Source organism: Glandiceps talaboti, chromosome 15 (genome assembly GCF_964340395.1).
Source record: "Glandiceps talaboti chromosome 15, keGlaTala1.1, whole genome shotgun sequence".
Taxonomy (NCBI): Eukaryota; Metazoa; Hemichordata; class Enteropneusta; family Spengelidae; genus Glandiceps; species Glandiceps talaboti.
In genome coordinates this window covers 1,822,014-1,843,342 of record NC_135563.1, presented here as the reverse complement: position 1 = coordinate 1,843,342, position 21,329 = coordinate 1,822,014, and the positions used below count along the sequence as shown (strand labels likewise).

General features: G+C 34.8%; 1 protein-coding gene across 2 annotated transcripts in view; it reads left to right on the top strand.

Moving 5' to 3' along the window:
* LOC144446162 (regulator of G-protein signaling 12-like) overlaps positions 1-21,329 on the top strand; it is a 73,605-nt gene that overhangs the window by 14,317 nt on the left and 37,959 nt on the right. For both annotated transcript variants that reach the window (XM_078135897.1, XM_078135896.1), the window contains exon 2: positions 7,438-7,521. In XM_078135897.1, coding sequence (XP_077992023.1) covers positions 7,438-7,521 — 84 coding nt within the window. The remainder of the gene's footprint in view (positions 1-7,437; positions 7,522-21,329) is intronic.

Sequence of the window (21,329 nt, the reverse complement as noted above, 5' to 3'; positions counted from 1 at the left end):
TTCCAGTATAACTAACTACTAGGTTTTTTCACTGCTATATCTATTGTGGTCCGTGGAACTCATAGAAACAATTGACCAAATGTTAGTCAGGCATAAAACCCCAAATAGCCAAATGTGTCTAGTAGTAAAGAAACAATTACTCTGTAAGAACTGGATATGATACCCTACACCTGAGTGCTGAAATGCACACTGTAATTTGCATAAAATAAATAACTTTAAAAAGCGACCAAAGTTCGTAAAATGAACAAGTCAGATGTGTTTAGCCATACTGAATGTCATATTGATGTCACTGTGTTTCATTTTGATGACTAACTTAGCATTAGCACCACTTTATTTCTCAAAAGTTCTACATTTTGCAACAAATTTGTTTTGCCAATATTTTGTTGTTGCTGTACCTCTTTGGTCTGTGTCTAGATATATCTGAGAATATAACAAATTAGCAAGTAAACAGCATTTTAACTTTTAAATTGTTTGTTTGTAGATATCACTAAAGTTGGAAGTCGTAGGAAATCATGCAAGCAATCATTATTGAAAACAAATAAGACGTGGACTTGTGTGAGATGTAAAAAAAAGGAGAAAACATATGCCTTTGTTTTTTATTTGTTCACCAACCAATACATTGATTAACACTGTCTATAATTAGTTCACCAACCAATACATTGATTAACACTGTCTATAATTAGTTCACCAACCAATACATCGATTAACACTGTCTATAACTTGTTCACCAACCAATACATTGATTAACACTGTCTATAACTTGTTCACCAACCAATACATTGATTAACACTGTCTATAACTTGTTCACCAACCAATACATTGATTAACACTGTCTATAATTAGTTCACCAACCAATACATTGATTAACACTGTCTATAACTTGTTCACCAACCAATACATTGATTAACACTGTCTATATTTATTTCACCAACTAATACATTGATTAACACTGTCTATAACTTGTTCACCAACCAATACATTGATTAACACTGTCTATAATTAGTTCACCAACCAATACATTGATTAACACTGTCTATAATTAGTTCACCAACCAATACATCGATTAACACTGTCTATAACTTGTTCACCAACCAATACATTGATTAACACTGTCTATAACTTGTTCACCAACCAATACATTGATTAACACTGTCTATAATTAGTTCACCAACTAATACATTGATTAACACTGTCTATAATTAGTTCACCAACCAATACATTGATTAACACTGTCTATAATTTGTTCACCAACTAATACATTGATTAACACTGTCTATAATTAGTTCACCAACCAATACATTAACACTGTCTATAACTTGTTCACCAACCAATACATTGATTAACACTGTCTATAATTAGTTCACCAACCAATACATTAACACTGTCTATAACTTGTTCACCAACCAATACATTGATTAACACTGTCTATAACTTGTTCACCAACCAATACATTGATTAACACTGTCTATAATTAGTTCACCAACTAATACATTGATTAACACTGTCTATAACTTGTTCACCAACCAATACATTGATTAACACTGTCTATAATTAGTTCACCAACCAATACATTGATTAACACTGTCTATAATTAGTTCACCAACCAATATATTGATTAACACTGTCTATAATTATTGTATAAACACATGACAAGGTGGCCTTTTTCAGGTTCTAATCCTGTCTGCAAAAAATAATACAATCAACAAATTCTGAACAATTTGACAAAACAAAAACAATTCATTAATCAACATAAATTTCAAAGTAAATAAGGTCCGCCTGTTTATAAAAACCAACTTGTTGTTAGTCAGTTTTGATAACAAATTACATAGTATACATGCAGATATTTTATTTGACTTTATTACTAGCATGAATACAGTCAGTTCAAACGTGATGGAATAGCACAGTGTTTTATAATATGACCTCTATAGATCACTAAACCCAATGTAAACCATTGCTGGTAAAAAATCAATAAAATGCCTGGAACTGTCATCAAATAGTAATGAGTCATCTGTAGTGTAGAAATGAACAATACAGACATCTTATTGTTTATGTATGAGGTAGATTAGTATATAGATGTATTATACTAGGTACATTACATATTGGGGTATACTATCACCAGTATACATGTATTATAGGTACATTACATATTGGGATGTACTATCACCAGTATACATGTATTATAGGTACATTACATATTGGGGTGTACTATCACCATTATACATGTATTATAGGTACATTACATATTGGGGTGTACTATCACCATTATACATGTATTATAGGTACATTACATATTGGGGTATACTATCACCAGTATACATGTATTATAGGTACATTACATATTGGGGTGTACTATCACCATTATACATGTATTATAGGTACATTACATATTGGGGTGTACTATCACCAGTATACATGTATTATAGGTACATTACATATTGGGGTATACTATCACCAGTATACATGTATTATAGGTACATTACATATTGGGATGTACTATCACCAGTATACATGTATTATAGGTACATTACATATTGGGATGTACTATCACCAGTATACATGTATTATAGGTACATTACATATTGGGATGTACTATCACCAGTATACCGTACATATATTATAGGTACATTACATATTGGGATGTACTATCACCAGTATAGATGTATTATAGGTACATTACATATTGGGATGTACTATCACCATTATACATGTATTATAGGTACATTACATATTGGGATGTACTATCACCAGTATACATGTATTATAGGTACATTACATATTGGGGTGTACTATCACCAGTATACATGTATTATAGGTACATTACATATTGGGATGTACTATCACCAGTATAGATGTATTATAGGTACATTACATATTGGGATGTACTATCACCAGTATACATGTATTATAGGTACATTACATATTGGGATGTACTATCACCAGTATACATGTATTATAGGTACATTACATATTGGGATGCAGTGTTCTCCCCAGGATTTTGTCACAAGAGGGGGGAATTGTTGCTGAGTGGAGCGAAGCACTGCGTGCGCTGGGGGGTGGTCAGGAGGGGGGTTTCCCCCCCTCCTGCCTAGGAGCTTTTGCAATTTGCATCTTGAAATGGTGGCTTTTGGTGGCACTTTATTTAGCCATTTTAACCCACTTTAATCATGTGAATTTCAACACAATTGAAGTGTCAAAGTGAGTTTTGATATCTTAATGTTTAAATAGTGACAGAATTTATCCAAATTTACCTGTGTCAAAAAAAATAGTTTTTTAATAGTTTGTCCTAAATTGTTACTCAAATAGCTCTTTTTAACACAAATGCTGAAAGAGTGTAACAAAACAAAATCTTCAACTTTCTGTAAAAAAATTGCAGCAAATTTCAAGATGTTTCAGGACAGCTCGACAGTTGTAGTGTTTACTACAAAACGAAATCCATTTTCAAGAGCTTCATTGCATCATCACCATACCACTACCAAAACAAACAAAAGTCAAACACATAAGGGTGAAGATAACTTTGCCTTTATGCATAACAGCTGAGTAACTTGTCTCACTTCTGTGAGAATTCTCCTGTCTTTGTAATTTCCCCATTGGTGACTGCTTGTTCAAAGTAAACAGTGTCAGATTTGGTCCATCTATTGATATTCCCATAGTGATTCAATTCGTCTAAATGTACTGTTTTCTAGTTGACTTCTCATTAAATTTATCATTTAATTCCCGGACTTGAGAACTGCTCAGAATGACGGACCAGTATTTGCGGTGACGCAAAACCATGCGTATTATACCGTACGCAATGGAAATTAATTTTATGCATATTTGATCGAACGATCCGTATCCTATACGCAACGAATTTTGTTACATTTGCCATACCCCTCGACTGACGATCGTACTATACTGAGTGAGAGTCGATTGTTTTTATTTTGATACATAATATTATTATAGACCACTAACGAACTTGTACCCTGGCCCTGTTACAGTCAATGTAAAAAAGACGCAACACTAATGTTGCAATTTTTGTTGCCATTGTTGTGTCTAACTGGAAAATTAATAGTACATGCCAAACACAGCTGCACATGTTCAAATGGACAGTCAATACGTCACGCTCCCACGTCAAAAAAAACCTCACACTGTAAGACATGCCTAGCCATGATATAGTTCTCTTCAGCATGTTCAGTTTTTTTTACGAAAACAAAAATAGTCGGTGACAATACGTCATGGCAGTTTCAGTTAGCACAGGTCTTTTTTGAAAGAAGGCGAAACCGCTTCGTGTCACTATGGGTGGTAATGAAGTCAATCAAAAGAAAATGAAATAAAACGAATCGGAATACATAGTTTTCAAGTGGGACAGGTATCCGACAAAACTTTCTGCTACGACGACTCACAAGATTGTGAAAGGTCAAAGATTGTACTATGATGACACACGCAACGTCCGAACTATTAAACTAAAGGGAAGGGACAGAGGGGAACTTAGCGTTCAACTTCAATACTGACGTAGCCATGGAAAATCTTACTTGCGTGTTTTTATATTAAGAGAAGCAATTCATAGACACAGCGACTCTGGAAACCATAGATTTTGTAGTACATTTAGTGTACACGTAAAAACAGACCGTTCCGAGACTTTTGTCACGGCCCACCTATCCATGAACAATGGAATCGCCCACATTGACACCACGTGTTTATCTGTGTTGAGGCCATCGCATCTCACCCGATATCTCCGTAAGTTCGATCGTGGTTCGATGGGTACGAAAATATTAGCCCATTTTCGTTTCGATTACAATTCAATAAATAGTTAAGGAACTAGAATGTACCATTTTGTTCATTTTAGTGACATATTATTTAGTATCATCTAAGTAGTGTCGGTGAACAACACAAGCCTTTCAAAGTTTCGCATTTCATTTTGTTTTTGTACCATAAACTCGAGACAGTGTGTGTTTACATGCAAACAATCCCACGATCTGAGTTCAAGTTCGCCCTGAAAAGGGCCGACGTGTAAAATATTCCGTGTACCTCCTGATCTTCATTGAGCTAAATGACGGAGGAAAGACATGTTGACTGTTTGAAAGCAAAAGAATGAATGATAAGTTTGATGAAAGTATGCGTGAATGTGATTCGCACGAAGTTTGACATCAGTGACAGTAGCCTCTTTACCGAGATATTTGACTTTCCAAAATGGCGACCATGAGATCGTAGCGAAACCGCGAGAGAAGTAAATCGTTTTGCCCCGTTTGTTGAAAAAATATTCAATTCATTTTTTTTTTCGTCAAAACTTACAAGGGGGCGCCAAGAATTTACAAGAGGGCGCGGCGCCCCTGTTACCTTGTTCAGGGAGAACACTGGGATGTACTATCACCAGTATACATGTATTATAGGTACATTACATATTGGGGTGTACTATCACCAGTATAGATGTATTATAGGTACATTACATATTGGGATGTACTATCACCATTTTACATGTATTATAGGTACATTACATATTGGGGTGTACTATCACCAGTATAGATGTATTATAGGTACATTACATATTGGGGTGTACTATCACCAGTATACATGTATTATAGGTACATTACATATTGGGATGTACTATCACCAGTATACATGTATTATAGGTACATTACATATTGGGGTGTACTATAACCAGTATACATGTGTTTTTTTCTTCCCTTCCTTTATTTGTAGAAGCTTTACAAATATTAGAAATCCTAAGGAATGGTGAAAATGCCCAGATAATATTTGTATTCTGATTATTATCACATGTATTGATGGGGTTGAACTAGATTAGTTGGCAGACAACTATTTGATCCCCTTTCCCATATATTTATTTATGTTAACATACTCTTCACGGACCTGTATTATCATTATTTTGTATCTGGGAATAAAGTCATATATTTATATATATATCAACATAAAGTGACATTAGCCACTTATTCCCCTATTGTTTACATGTATACTGGTGATAGTATACCCCAACATGTACTGTAGCTACTACAACAAAACAAAACAAAACAAAACAAAACAAAACAAAAAGTGAATACTTAAAGATTTTGACTCAAAAAAGAAGAAAAACAGAGACAAAGACAAAACATTATCTCTCTCCCATAAACACAAACACCCATACATGTACATGTACACAAATATATACAACAAATCAAATTGTCATAAAAAGTATTTTTACCTAGTGGACTGTAAGTATTGCTTGTATTCTAATTTAAATTCACACCTGCTGTACAGGTGTATAGATTGATAGCAACCCTTACATCAAGTTGTCAAAACCTATGGCATGAAGGAAAAAATGAATGAATGTAAATACATGTAGTTCAAAGTAGGCACTGTTTTTGCCAAGGGTTGAGAAACTCTGTAACAGATGTTACACAAAGGGAAATAAATGATTTATAATACCTGACAAACTCTGGTAAAATATGTGAGGAACTAGGATGGATTTTACTTATATTGTAACTGACCTTAAGTTAAATTTCATTACAGAACACACCGTTAGATGTGTTTTCATGTCTGTTGTATAAGTTTCTTCATTCAACAAACATTATCACTTTGTTTTCATCATTCAACAAACATTATCACTTTGTTTTCTTCACAAACATTATCACTTTGTTTTCATCATTCAACAAACATTATCACTTTGTTTTCTTCATTCAACAAACATTATCACTTTGTTTTCTTCACAAACATTATCACTTTGTTTTCATCATTCAACAAACATTATCACTTTGTTTTCATCATTCAACAAACATTATCACTTTGTTTTCTTCATTCAACAAACATTATCACTTTGTTTTCTTCATTCAACAAACATTATCACTTTGTTTTCATCATTCAACAAACATTATCACTTTGTTTTCATCATTCAACAAACATTATCACTTTGTTTTCATCATTCAACAAACATTATCACTTTGTTTTCATCATTCAACAAACATTATCACTTTGTTTTCATCATTTAACAACCATTATCACTTTGTTTTCATCATTCAACAAACATCACTTTGTTTTCATCATTTAACAAACATTTTGTTTTCCTCATTCAACAAACATTATCACTTTGTTTTCTTCATTCAACAAACATTATCACTTTGTTTTCATCATTCAACAAACATTATCACTTTGTTTTCATCATTCAACAAACATTATCACTTTGTTTTCCTCATTCAACAAACATTATCACTTTGTTTTCATCATTTAACAAACATCACTGTTTTCATCATTCAACAAACATCACTTTGTTTTCTTCATTCAACAAACATTATCACTTTGTTTTCATCATTCAACAAACATTATCACTTTGTTTTCCTCATTCAACAAACATTATCACTTTGTTTTCATCATTCAACAAACATTATCACTTTGTTTTCCTCATTCAACAAACATTATCACTTTGTTTTCTTCTTTTAACAAATGTTATCACATTGTTGTTGTTTTATGTAGGATGCAAAGGATGTGACAGGAAAAGGATTGAAAAGAAGTAAAAACAAGAAGATTTCTGATTTGATGAAAAGTCAGTCAATTGAGGTAAGTTTTATATGATTGTACATGTAGGTCTTATGTCTGCAAAGGGCTCAAAAGTGTAATCAGTGTTTTATTTAAGGGCGGTAAGTACGTAAAATCTACCGGGGTTCCCACATCATTTTACCGGGGTTCCCCACCAAAATTATGATACATTGCGTGGGAAGCACTACCAGTTTTACCCTTTTCCCCCTTTCTGTTACCGGGGTTCCCAAACCTTAGCAAAAACACTGGTAATGGTAGTCCAATGTCCACAGAATACCAATTCTTGCCATAGGACTACCAACCTTTGTAGTTGGTAGCCCACTTAGGCTGCTGCTTAAACTTAAAAGACAAGTTAATATTTACAGATATGAAAGTGTTTAATAACACACACATTTCCAATGGAATACATGTACATATGTATGGAACTAGGAAGTCTACTTGTTACCAATACTTTGGCTACAAATTTCAGAACGTGGTAGTCCACTGGGACTATGAAAAGAAAAACTTAATTTCAGGCCCTATTATGTATGTGATTATAAAGTTAGTATTTATATGTTGTATATTGTTTGCATAGAAATGTGTTGTTATGTAGTCATGTTGATGAGAAATGTGTTGTTATGTAGTCATGTTGATGGGAAATGTGTTGTTATGTAGTCATGTTGATGGGAAATGTGTTGTTATGTAGTCATGTTGATGAGAAATGTGTTGTTATGTAGTCATGTTGATGGGAAATGTGTTGTTATGTAGTCATGTTGATGAGAAATGTGTTGTTATGTAGTCATGTTGATGAGAAATGTGTTGTTATGTAGTCATGTTGATGAGAAATGTGTTGTTATGTAGTCATGTTGATGAGAAATGTGTTGTTATGTAGTCATGTTGATGAGAAATGTGTTGTTATGTAGTCATGTTGATGAGAAATGTGTTGTTATGTAGTCATGTTGATGAGTATTTCTATAAGAAATGTCACAGTATTCTTGCTTACTAGGGATAGGATTTTAGCTGAAATGGCTAGTGATAAAATACACCAAAAGTTTTGGTAGGACTACAAAGATATCAAACCAAAACTTTGAACAATAAAACTGGAAACTTCCCCTGAAAACTTAATTTTGCTTGAAAACAAATCATGAAAGTAAGTTGTGGCTAAAATGCCACCTTGTATATAATTGAAATGCACCTGGTTTAGAAATGTCTAAACATTTGGTAGGGAGTTGAAGATTGTAAAGTTGCAGAATTTTTTATTGGATGAATATATCTAAGTTTACAATATTACACAGTACAATGTTTATGGAGAGTTTTTTTTTAAATACTCACAACCAGTAATTTAGATTATGTGATATAACTTTTATTCAATGTGCTTTGTTCAGAAGTCTTGTGCTATTGTGTGTATTTACAAAATGTACTCATACCACTAATGAACAGACTAGAAACACCTATAGTATTAGGTGTGAATGGGGCTCTTAATCCCTCTTCCTACTGTCACTATCTTCCTTCAACATTATAGTACATACACAGGAACAAGTATTTCGTCTGACAGACTATCAACATCCAGTTGGGACATATCTCTTGCCCTAGCTGAGTGTAGGATTTGCTGTGATTTTGAGAGCTTTTTTAGCTCCGCTGTCAGCGAAAGCTGAAAGCGTAGCTTTAGGTATAGGTGGGTATTGAGGTATAGAGAGTAGAGTGAATCATATGTGTCCGTCAAACTTTTATATTTTCACTATCTACTCTGAAAGTGACAGTCGGAATTCTTCGATATTTGGTGTGCATGTTCCCTGGGGGGAGGCTATTCAGATTTGTTCATGCCAAGTTGATCTGTGCCATTTTCAATTTTTTATGATTTTTTTTCCAAAAATGACATTTTCATCAACTCCTCATAAACTTCAAATCAGATTGCTTTGATATCTGGTGTGTTGATGCACAGGGGGTAGCTTACTTAGATTTGTTAATTTCAAGTCAGCACGTCTTCTCTTCTATTTTTTATGATTTTTTTTTTGAAATTTGAAAAAAAAAATGAATATGTTAATGAGTATTATGACCGACGCCATATTGGAAATCAGTCCGCGAGACTTTAGGTAAAGTGTAACTTTTCAAAAGACACTATTGACGTCAAACAAGCAATGTAATATGTGCTATAGTCTTAATTCTACGCATTGTGCGCCCAAATGACAAATATTTGTTCGAAAAAGGGTTGTAAACTTCAAATCCAATTCTCCACCCACCCCTCCTACAGAATGGTTCATTCCAGTATATGCACCTCATTATCATTGTGAGAAGTCTTCCATGCCTGAACTGAAGTGTATCGAACGATTTTTGACAGAGTCAGTCGTCAATAAAAACGATAATACTCTTTCTAAAATTACCACATTTTGAAAGGGAAAGTACTTTGTGGTTCATTTATGGAGTTTTGTTTTTGTACGATAATATTGGTGGCAAAATTACAGCGTCAAAATTGCCGATGTGGTAATGCAGAACAATCCCAAGTACCCGGATGCACGAGGGACTAACCCAGAAGCAAGTCGTTGTCAGCCATACGTTACAGTGCAGTGGTAACATCGTCCGAGAAATCGCTGCGTTCAGTGTCATTATTCACAGAATTGTTGTTTTCGAGTGAAAACCCGTCTTGAATTGTATAACTCTAACATGTCAAGTTATATTTTGAAAGTTGTATCGCTAGTTTGAGACGATTTTCTCACGTACTATCGGGGCTTACTTGGACCATGGAAGTAGAACCCCTCTACTTCCATGCTTGGACTTGGACCTTACTCTAGTTCATCGGGAAGTTTAGCCAGCCCGATAATTCTTTCTGGTTTAGTTTACAACACTTTTGATTCGCAGATTTTGTTGTTGTGATGAAAAGAAATTAAAAATTAAAAAAAAGATCACTTCAACCATTTCGTTGTGTTTTCTTTATGAAAGGTAATCGAACATGAACGAGTGTTACCACTGTAACCAGGAGGGTCTATGCTGTAACGTATGGCAAGGGTTCGACATACACGTACATGCTGGTCCGCTATCCCGCGAGTCTAGTAACTTTCTGTAAGGACCAGTAAAGGTTACTAAAATGCATCCGACGGGATAGTGACTTTTCGATAGGTATATTAGGGAGCTCAGAATTCAAACCACCGGCTATATGATGAATTCACGGTCATAGTAAAATTCATTTGATTTTTAATTTGCTATTTTGACCAACTCTGGTTGTCTATTCGCGATAAAATTACGATTAGTTTGGAAACGGGGTAGATTTTCTATGATTCCGTGTCATAAAAGCATGTGTTGTGTAGTTTTCGAAAAGCACACCCGGTGGGAAAGTCGCCCAACAGGCGATCTCGCGCCATTGCTGTACTACGTGGCACTTTATTCTGGCGGGGTGTCTCTTGAAAACGGGAATAGCGAAGGATGAGCCAATCAAGTGAGACCTTTCAAATGTAGCTAATATTATAGCCAATAAAATTAGTTGTACGATGATATGTGTATAATAAGGGTAAGGCTGGCCTCAACACTGTAACAAGTAAATAGTAAAGTTGAAATCTTTGTCGCATGAATTCGTATTTATGTACGGATGCGTAGTCTTTCTGAACAGTAATTTTTAGATCAGTTAGTATTTAAACTACGTTTCTGAGTTAATTATTCGGTAGGTTATTGACGAGCTCCCTTTGTAAAAACGCTGTACAAATTGGATGTAAGTGAAGCTCAATCATAACAATGGTGGCTGTCAAAATCGAAGACGCAATTTGACCGTGTTGTTATTTCAGTGAGTTTATTCAGCAAGAAAACAACGTGTTCTATGTTTTTGTACTTCCTACATGATGTGATGATCGTTTTTTTTACCGGTACAACTTACAGCCTACAATGAAACCGCTAACTTAGTAACAGTGTACTAACACTGACATGATTCCGTGTTCCGTGTTCCGTGTTCATGTTTTGGGGCACATTTCTAAATACGCGAAACCAGTTATTGAATGTGTAGTGGATATTGATGTTCAGTTTGAAAAATTAAAATCCTGAACTTTATTTTGCGAACGGTTTTGTCATTTCTTAGTAATTATAGGGCCGACTGTATCACGTTTAACGTTTATGTCAACCCGGAAGTACATAGACACGAAAATAGACGAAGTGACTTGTACATGTAATTAGTAACAAAATTTTGCTGTAACTGCTGGTAACCTTCAAATTTATTTATTTTTATGTTGTAAATACATTCTAATATGCGCTAAGGACAACACTATAAAGACTTGCTCCATGGGAAGGTAATTTTTTGTCTTTTAAAAATGCGATAGTTAGATCAATGTGTACCAGAAATGTTATGTAGTATTTAAGCTAGAAATAAGACCACGTAACATCTTATTACTCCCCCCCCCCCCCCCCCCCCCCCCCAATTAAGACAAACTACTCACAGAAAGCAACAAAAAAAGAGAAGAAGCTCCAAAACATAAAAAAGAATAAAATTACAGTAAGGAGTTGATGATGCACAAACAACTACAAAGAAATAGACAGTTCAATTACAACACACGGTTTGAAATAAATATGGGGTTTGGAAAAGTGAATTAGAAGTAGAGCAAAAACTAAGAGAGATGAAGAGCCTAAGTGAACAAGCGAAAGCACTTAAAAATAGGACCACCAAATTTTTTGCAGGACTACTACGTTATCAATTTTACTAGTCCTGTGGGATAGTGACTTTTTTACTCCAGTGTCGAACCCTGTTGGCTGAGAATGACTCTCTTTCGGGTACTTGGGGATTGTCGCCGTACGGAAACTAAGATGGCGATTAATACATTTCTTCCCTATATATATATATCTACTACAACTAGTACAAGTTGAATGTTGTTGACTTGGTAAATTTGTTAGAAAATTGAAATTCAAATTGCCTCAAAATTATTTTAGATCCCTAGTTTATTTCATTCATCATTAAAATTTTCCAGGGTTAAAGCTGTAAGACACTGGAATTATTTATAGCCAACCTCAAAATCTTCTCTTTTTTTTCTTTTTCTTGTGTGCATTTCCCAGTCATTTTTTTTCTGAGATTTTGTGCAATTTTTCATAACAGTAGATTTTTGTTATAAAATGGTGACTATGGTATAAAAGTACAATACATTACCAACTTCTGTGTAAAATGTGTTTTATAGTGAGACATCATATGAAACCACTAACCACTTTATTGCATCGCTAAAACAAAACTGCATAGTGAAGAGCTGAAGAACTGAACCACTTCTACATGTCACCAAAATAAAAAATAAAATTTAAAAAAAAACAGCGGAGCTATTCTGACCGATAGGTCGCTTGTCTTGTTTTTATGCCCATTTCTTCATTCTGATGTTTAATGGAAAGCAAACGCTACAAATTCCTGTAACGTTAACCCAAATAGATGAAAACATGAGCAATATGTCAGTGCACTGCCCACCGCATCATGTGTTGCTACATTTGCTGGACGGAAATTGGGGTGCTACATTTGCCGATTTTGACAGAAATTGGGGTACCTCTGAACACTTCTTGGGTCTTGAAGGCTCCGTAATTAATGTTGGCGTTAGGAAATGTCTGAATTTTTGGCAGGCAAGGTGTAATTTAACAGAATAATCCACCCAACCACAGTCCCTCTATCACTCAACTTTGCGATTCAGATCTGAATGGCTTCCGTCTATTTACGTTTACGTTTAATGCAGGAAATGTAGCTTTGCTTCCAGTTAAACATCGGAATGAAAAAAATTACAAACACTGAACAAAGTCTTCAAAATTACATTAAACACTACAATTATGGCAGTTACTCATGCCCAAATATCGCGTTACTTTAAGTGATAAAAGTTAAAACGTAACATCGCAACTTCATACCTAAACAACGGCCACTAATTAGGATTAAAAGATTATTGCTACAGCAAATAAGTGACAGCATCACATCAAGGGAAACGCTGCGTTTCTAGTCTGTCTAGTAGTGGTCTGACGTATTTATCATGACTTTCCTGAAAAAAATCTAATGTAAGAGTTCACTATAATACTATAATAGTTTGTCCAACAATATTAGTTGACTATAATAGTGTCTAAGTAGACATACCTTGTTCAATTATACTATAGAGTCAAATCAGTAATCAAGTTGACAAGTTTTAAGATGTAGTACTTATCTAATTTTGAATGGGGATTTTGTTGGGTCATTGAAACTGAACAGTACTTGGTGAAAATCATTAGGAATTGTATTGCCATGACAATGCTTTGGTATGTATGTATAAGACAGGTATCAAGGCAACCTGCTAGAGTCAACCTGTCTCTCAACATTAGACATACTGTTCATAAGAGGATTGTGGCGCCTGTGTGGACTGCAGTTCATTTACATAAATTTATCTATGTCTGATAGGATATGAAATGAGTGTATTTATTGGAAATTGTTTTACTAACAAAGATAATGAACTCAGTAACTAAATTATTTATACATTTAGGAGAAAATACTTGAGATTAGCAAGATAAAGTGACTGATTGTTTTAGTTCAGATTTATGGTGCCAATATTAGTGGCACAATTACTAAAAGGTCAACAATGTATACATATTGGATGCTAAATTCCATAGCACTGGTGTATTTGATGATATCTAGTAAAGGTTATTTCTTATGTAGGCAACAATCGGTCTCTTTCAGTATTTATTTCTCTTCTTCTTCTCTTTACAGCAGAATTGAGGTTGTAAGGTTCAAAACAAGATGACCTTTATATATTGATATACAAATTAAAAATGTAAGTTTTGGTCAAAAGGCTTGAAATAAAAAATTACAGGGCAAATTAGTGTTTTAGTTTTTAGTGATGAATCTAGGGATGTCTTGATGAAGACAACTTCAAGAAAAATAATGCCATCATGATATGCAAATTATGTCAAAGAGTTGTGATTTTTATATGATCTGAAATACAATGAAACATTTGTAATTGTAGGAGTGTCTAGGTGACCCAATTGTTATTTTGCAAATTTCATCAGAGAAATATTAGCCCTTTTTCATATGAATTGATTTCGAACTGAATTAAAATGAATCGTTTCAGTTAAACTGGTTTGAAATCAGTTTATGTTCCAACATGAAATGTTAGCAATGGATTTGAATTGGTTCACTTTAATCGTGTACTCTTCCCAACATGTCAAATATGATCCTGTTTACTTGATTTGATGACATGGTCACAAAGCATTGTAGATCATTGCTATGACGACACGCAATTCAACATGGAGTATTTCATGGGAAATAACCTCGTCAAAGTTATCCATCAAGCGAGGGCTGCCACAGCTCAACAGTTATTTCTCACTTGATGAAGGGCATTTGGATAGACGAATAAGAGTTAATCATGATTGTGTTGACTGATATACTATGGCAGGGTTCGCACGGTCCTGGAAAACCCTGGAATTTCAAACCCTCCTTGGAAAACCCTGGAAAAATGTGCCCTACCCCTGGAAAACCCTGGAAAATGATCATGATCAATTGATCGATTAATATTGACGATCGTCATGTCTGTGCTCGAGCCACCCATTCATATGATTTTGAATCTCGTAAATGTGAAATGGCGAAAATATTTTCAAAGTCTTTCGCCACGGTGGTGAATCAAAATTCACGCCGATTAAACCCAGACAGTCAAACGATCGTTCCACAAGACATTTTGCCCCACAGACCGTGCCTATGTGTAGTTGAATGGGCGCTGCAGTGTTTGTTTCGATCTTGCGTATATTGCTACTCCATCTCCCAGTCGTCATTTCAGGGACATGATATTGTAACAGTCCCGCCGGGGGTAACAGTAGGTCTGTTAACAAGATTATCGTAACATTGTAGCAAGTATCAAAGCATCATCAACCACGATTAGAAATTGTTACAAGTTCGGTGCAAGAGTCGACATACTACAAGCTCAGACATGGCAATACTAGGGCTAGGGCCTAGGGAAGTGGAATTGAAATTCCGGGTTGTGGATGTACGGTTGTGACTTTTATGTCGTCGATAAATGGGTATTTGTGTTACATGTTCTAAAAGAATAAACTACTGTTTTATGTTGTCGGTTCAATAACATTCGTCAATGGTCAAGTTGAGTTGAGAAATCGCGATGTTCCGCAACTCGTGGCATCCATACATAAACATCGAGACGCAAGCGATGAATGTATTCAGTTATTCATAGCTCGAAATTTCGTTACGTAAATGACATTTTTATTCAAAATTTGAAGAAAAAAATTATTTTAGGTGACTTATAAATCTAGTAACATCAAACCATACAATAATGAGGACAAACTTTAGTGTTTAATTTATTTTTCTGGATGTGTCTGAATTAGACTGACGAATGCTGCGACTCAATCTTACACAATCAATGCACCAGCTTGACAAAACGACTACTTAGGGGATAGGACAGATGTTTCTCCGTTAATCTTAGCGTGCAAACATGGTTTTGAAACCAACATCTTGCAAAGTGTCGATTGTCTTTAAAATGTTTTGTGACATATGGGAACTGTTGTTAATTTTTTCTCGTCCACATCAGACAATTAGATGTCATTCAAAAAATATACTTTAGTGTCAACACCCCTGGAAAATGGCCAAAATCAATATGAATACCCCTGGAAAACTGACGAAAAACCCCTGGAAAGTCCTGGAATTTTGTTTTGCTTTAAGTGTACGAACCCTGTATGGGTGAAGCAATGCCACGATCAATTTGGGCCAAGTGATATAATATTGACCTTAATTTTACCTATATATGATTGAACTTTGGGATGATCGAGAATAGCTTACAACTATATACAGACTTTGATAAATACTTGATGTACTCATTTGCCAACACCTTCGCCACCTCTTAGGAGGTCGTGTCATCTAAAAAGCTGACAAACAAGACACATAATTCTTTTGTTTTTGATTCGTAATAGGAAATGGGAAAATTCGATTCGGATTGAAACAGGTTCAGTATTTAGATGATGACAGGGCTATTATTTCAAACCAAACATATAAGACAATGTGATTTGAGACCAGATGTCTTCAACACAGACCAGATGAGATATTTAAGTTTAATGACAGCAACATATGTCAATAGATAATTTATCATGGTTAACAGGGTGGTCTTGTACACAAGTAATAGAGTTATTGTCAACACCTTTGCACTTTAAACTTCAACATTGATAAGTAACTGGTATTAGTGGTAAACATTCTTTGGTGATGGAGGCATTTAGAATTCCTATGTAGCCCATAAGTTGGAGCCACATGTCTAGATAGGTGTACTTGAGAGATGGAAATCATATCCTACAAAGGTGTATGTTGTTACAAAAACAAAAGTTAACAAAAAAGAACAAAAAAAACCCAGTGAAACTGTTCTGAGGGATAGGGACTTCTTTATATATTTGTCTGACTGTGACACAGGAAGTAATTTTGCTAAAAACCAGATGAATTCCCAATACCAATGTACAAACTTATGACAAGAGGACATGCTTGGCAATTTACACTTTAAAGCTCTTGTTCTTTTTAGCTCAATTGAACTGATAAGGTTCAGTAGTACTATAGGCATGGTGTGGTGTCTGTCCATCTGTGTGTGTGTGTGTGTGGGGGGGGGGACAACTTAAACTCAAAAACCACCAGACTGATTGCCTTGGTATTTGGTGGGGACAATACTTTTGGTGTCTAGTTGGGAAATTGTTCAAATCAAAATGATCGCATCACAGGTGTGTGATTTGGGTAAAAAAATGCCATTTTTGGTCAAAAAAGTTAAACTCAAAAACTACAAGGTAGATTGGCTGAAGTTTAGTGAGGGTGCATTTGGGGGTGTATAGATGAAGAAATATTAAGCATATAATGAGGATTTTGGTCAAAAACTTATATATCAAAAGAAGTACTTGGCCAATGAGACAGAAACTTAGTGGTTTGTTTCAAGAAGTGTTATTCTGCAGATTTTCTTCAAAACATTTTGATACAACTGGCCCTAGCAACCAAGACCATACCCTTGGCAATATCCAAATGCCAAATATTTTGTTAAAATAACGACATCTGGTACGCAAGTGAGTAAACATTAAAAAAATGTATGCAGATATCCTTAGCAACCAAGACCATGCCCATAGCAACAGCCAACTGATAGTGTATTTCACACAAAGATAACGGATTCACAAGTAAGCAAACATTCAAAAGTGTATGTAAATGTGCCTAGCAGCAAGACCGTGCCCATAGCAACAGCCAAATGATCGGCTTTATTGCAAAGATAACAACAGGGATTAATAGACACGTGAATAAACATTAAACATTCAAAAATGTATGTAAATATGCCTAGCAACAAGACCATGCCCATAGCAACAGCCAAATGATCACATATATTGCAAAGATAACAACAGGGATTAATACTAATAGACAAGTGAATAAACATTAAACATTCAAAAATGTATGTAAATATGCCTAGCAACAAGACAATGTCTATAGAAACAGCCATATGATGATGTATATTGCAAAGATAACATCAGGGATTCATAGACAAGTGAACGAGCATTCAAAAAAATGTATGTCTAGCAACATGACCACACCCATAGCAATAGCCAAACATCATGTATATTGCAAAGATAACAACATTACTGGATAGGCAACTGGATAATCATTCAGCAAATGGACACCTATACCTAGCATGGATCAGCATGTGGGTAAATATTTTTTAAAAACTTTATACAGTTGTGCCACAACGCCATTGGCACAATTTTTGAAAATTGTCATACAGAAACATATATTGCTCCATGTATACAAGACTACATAAACAGCATACTTGTAGATATAATGGTGTCAGCAATGATATAAAGATGTGGTAATTAATGTCAAATAATAAACTTGGCATTTGGGAATGAACTACATAATATGTTTTTGTGTTTGCCAACACTTCAAGTTTATGGTGGGACTCATTAGTAGGTGCAGTCAACTATAAACCATGACATGATGGTATAGTATAGCTTACTGAAATGGATCATTTAAGACACATAGGATGGGCTGTCTGCATAACTAAACAGGTATCAGGTTGACCACATGGTTTACTTGGTGGATATAACATATGACCTACACTAACAGTTATCAGGTCTTTTGGATATGGACAAAATAATATTCTTATAACAGGGTCATATTATAATAACTTGATTATAGAAGGCTAGTTTTGTGCTTTTCTCATGCTAGTATCATTCTAAATATTGCTGACAAGTTGAAGCAAAGAATCATGTATTGACTTCGAATATTTCTTGACAAAATCCTGATGGATTTTTTCATATTTTTTAGTCATATTTTGTTCTTTGTGGGAGATAATTTATTAGATACAGTACAGATTTTAAATGTTTTTAAAAATATTTAGGAAAAAGCCTGGCTGTAAAATGCTTAAGTATTGATATGATCTATAAATTGATGCAGTGATAAATAAACTTACTGACAGCGTGAATTTTTTGAACAAATAACAATGACGTCAGTAAAAGTGATGGAACAGAAAGATAGTGTATTTATTGTATAATACAGATTATTTGATATACTGATAGATAATACTGAACAGTAGGATCTGAATAGTTGAGACTACACATTGTAAACTGCATACTTGTGGTAAGTAGCACCACACAGTGCTAGATGTTGTTAGTAGCACCACACAGTACTAGATGTTACTGCTATAGTTGTAAGTACTTCATATCTACTAGAGTTTCCTAGTTTTTAGTACAACTGAACTGATAATGTTCAGTAGCGCTATAGGCATGGCAAAGTGTCTGTCTGTCTGTCTGTCTATCTGTCTGTCTGTCTGTCTGTCTGTCTGTCTGTGTGTGTTTGTGTTTGTTTGTGTGTGTGTGTGTGTGTCTGTGTGTGTGTGTCTCTGTGTCTGTGAATGTGTGTGTGTGTGTGTGTGTGTGTCACTGTAAACATCTTAAAGTCAAAAACCACTGGACCGATTGCCATGATATTTGGTGTGTATGTTACCTTGGGTGTCTAGTTGGGAAATTGTTCAAATCAAAATGATCTTACCACCAGTGTGTGATTTTTGGTCAAAAACTTAAACTCCAGTCCAAAACTACTCAGCAGATCAATCTGAAATTTCGTTGGAATGTTTTTAGAGGTGTTTAGATTAAGAATTGTACATGACATGATGATCCCATCAGTGATAGGCAAATTAGGTATAAAATGTGTCTTTTTGGTCAAAAATCTTTTATTCCAAAACTGCTGAGCAGATTAGGCTGAAATATGATGGTGGAACATTCTTAGTGGAGTTTCGATTTAAGAATTGTTCATGACATGATGATCTCATCAGTGATATGCAAATTAGGTATAAAAATGTGTCTTTTTTGTCAAAAATATATAGTTCCAAAACTACTTAGCAGATTTGGCTGAAATTTAATACGGATGTGTCTGGGGATGTGTAGATGAAGCTGTATTAGAATCATAACATGATGATCCCATCAGTGATATGCAAATTAAAATTATATCTTGAAATTGTATGGTGAATATGTTGAAACTTGATGGGGGTGTTTGTCGAGGTGTTTGTTATTCTGCAGTTATTGTTGAAAACATTTTGACACAATTGGCCCCAGCAACCAAGACCATGCATATTACAAAGATAACAACAGGGGTGGGTAGTTAAGTGACTAAAGATTCAAAAAATGTATGCAAATATGCCTAGAGCAACAGGACCACACCAATAGCAACAGCTAAATGGCAGTTCATATTGCAAAGATGAAAAGTGGGAAGTTCAGGCAAGTTAATAAAAATTCCAAAAAATGTATACAAATATCCCTAGCAACAAAACCATGTCCATAGCAACAGTCAAATACAGTTGTGCTACAATGCCATTTGTGCTATTTTTGATTTGTGTTTTACCTCCAAGTGATCCTACTGAATATTCTTTACTTGGTTTGATTTGTATGCTATCACTTTATATACCTCACATATATAGGACTGCTCACTTCATACACACTAGTACTGCTCACTGCACACGTATACTAGTACCGCCCACTTCATACATATACTCAGTGTTCTCCCCAGGATTTTGTCACAAGAGGGGGGAATTGTTGCTGAGCGGAGCGGAGTTTTTTTTGAAGCAAGAAGTTAGAACATTGTTAAAAGCCACGTTGAATTGCTTGGTTGTGGAATGTTACCACCACTGTTAGCTCTTACTTCAAGTCACTGTTGTCTTTCATGCTATGGAACCACACACATACATGCATGGCACTGTTTGCATGGATCACTTGTTGATGCATGACCAGAAACCCATCTCACTGTCATTGAACATGTTGAAAGTGTGACTTACCCTACTTTCAAAACAATGACAGAAATGTAAGAAATATGTGATGGTGAATTGTATATTAAATAAATTCCCTGCAATATAAGGCGTGACATTTTGTATATAAACATTTGACTTTTCATTAGATTCACTCTCTGTTTGCAAGAGTTGAAGTAGACTGGGTAGGTATTGGACATGGATGACTTCATGGCATTTATGTTTGTTTTCATATATTTGGATGAACAGATGTTGGTGAGTCTAAAGTTGATGTATTGTATGGTGTGGTATGGTATGAATCACAGTTTGTAGTCTACGGAAGACATAACTGTATATACTTCATATGTTATGCATTAACAAATGTTATGTCTGATTTCTCAAGGATGAATAAAACTAAAGACATTTTGCAAGATGTCTTAATATGAGGATGGGCAAAAGGCCCAAGGGGTATTGTTGTAAGGTGTAAAACTTTAAACTAAAGGTAACAAATCTGTTTTTGACGTCATCTTCATACTCTGTGATCAGTGTTCCATGATAAAGTACAACTTACTACATGTACACATTTAAAAAAAAATATGTGCTGTTCAAACGTATACTAATATATTTCATGGTACTTTAAACTTGTACTAGCAGCAAGTTGGACGT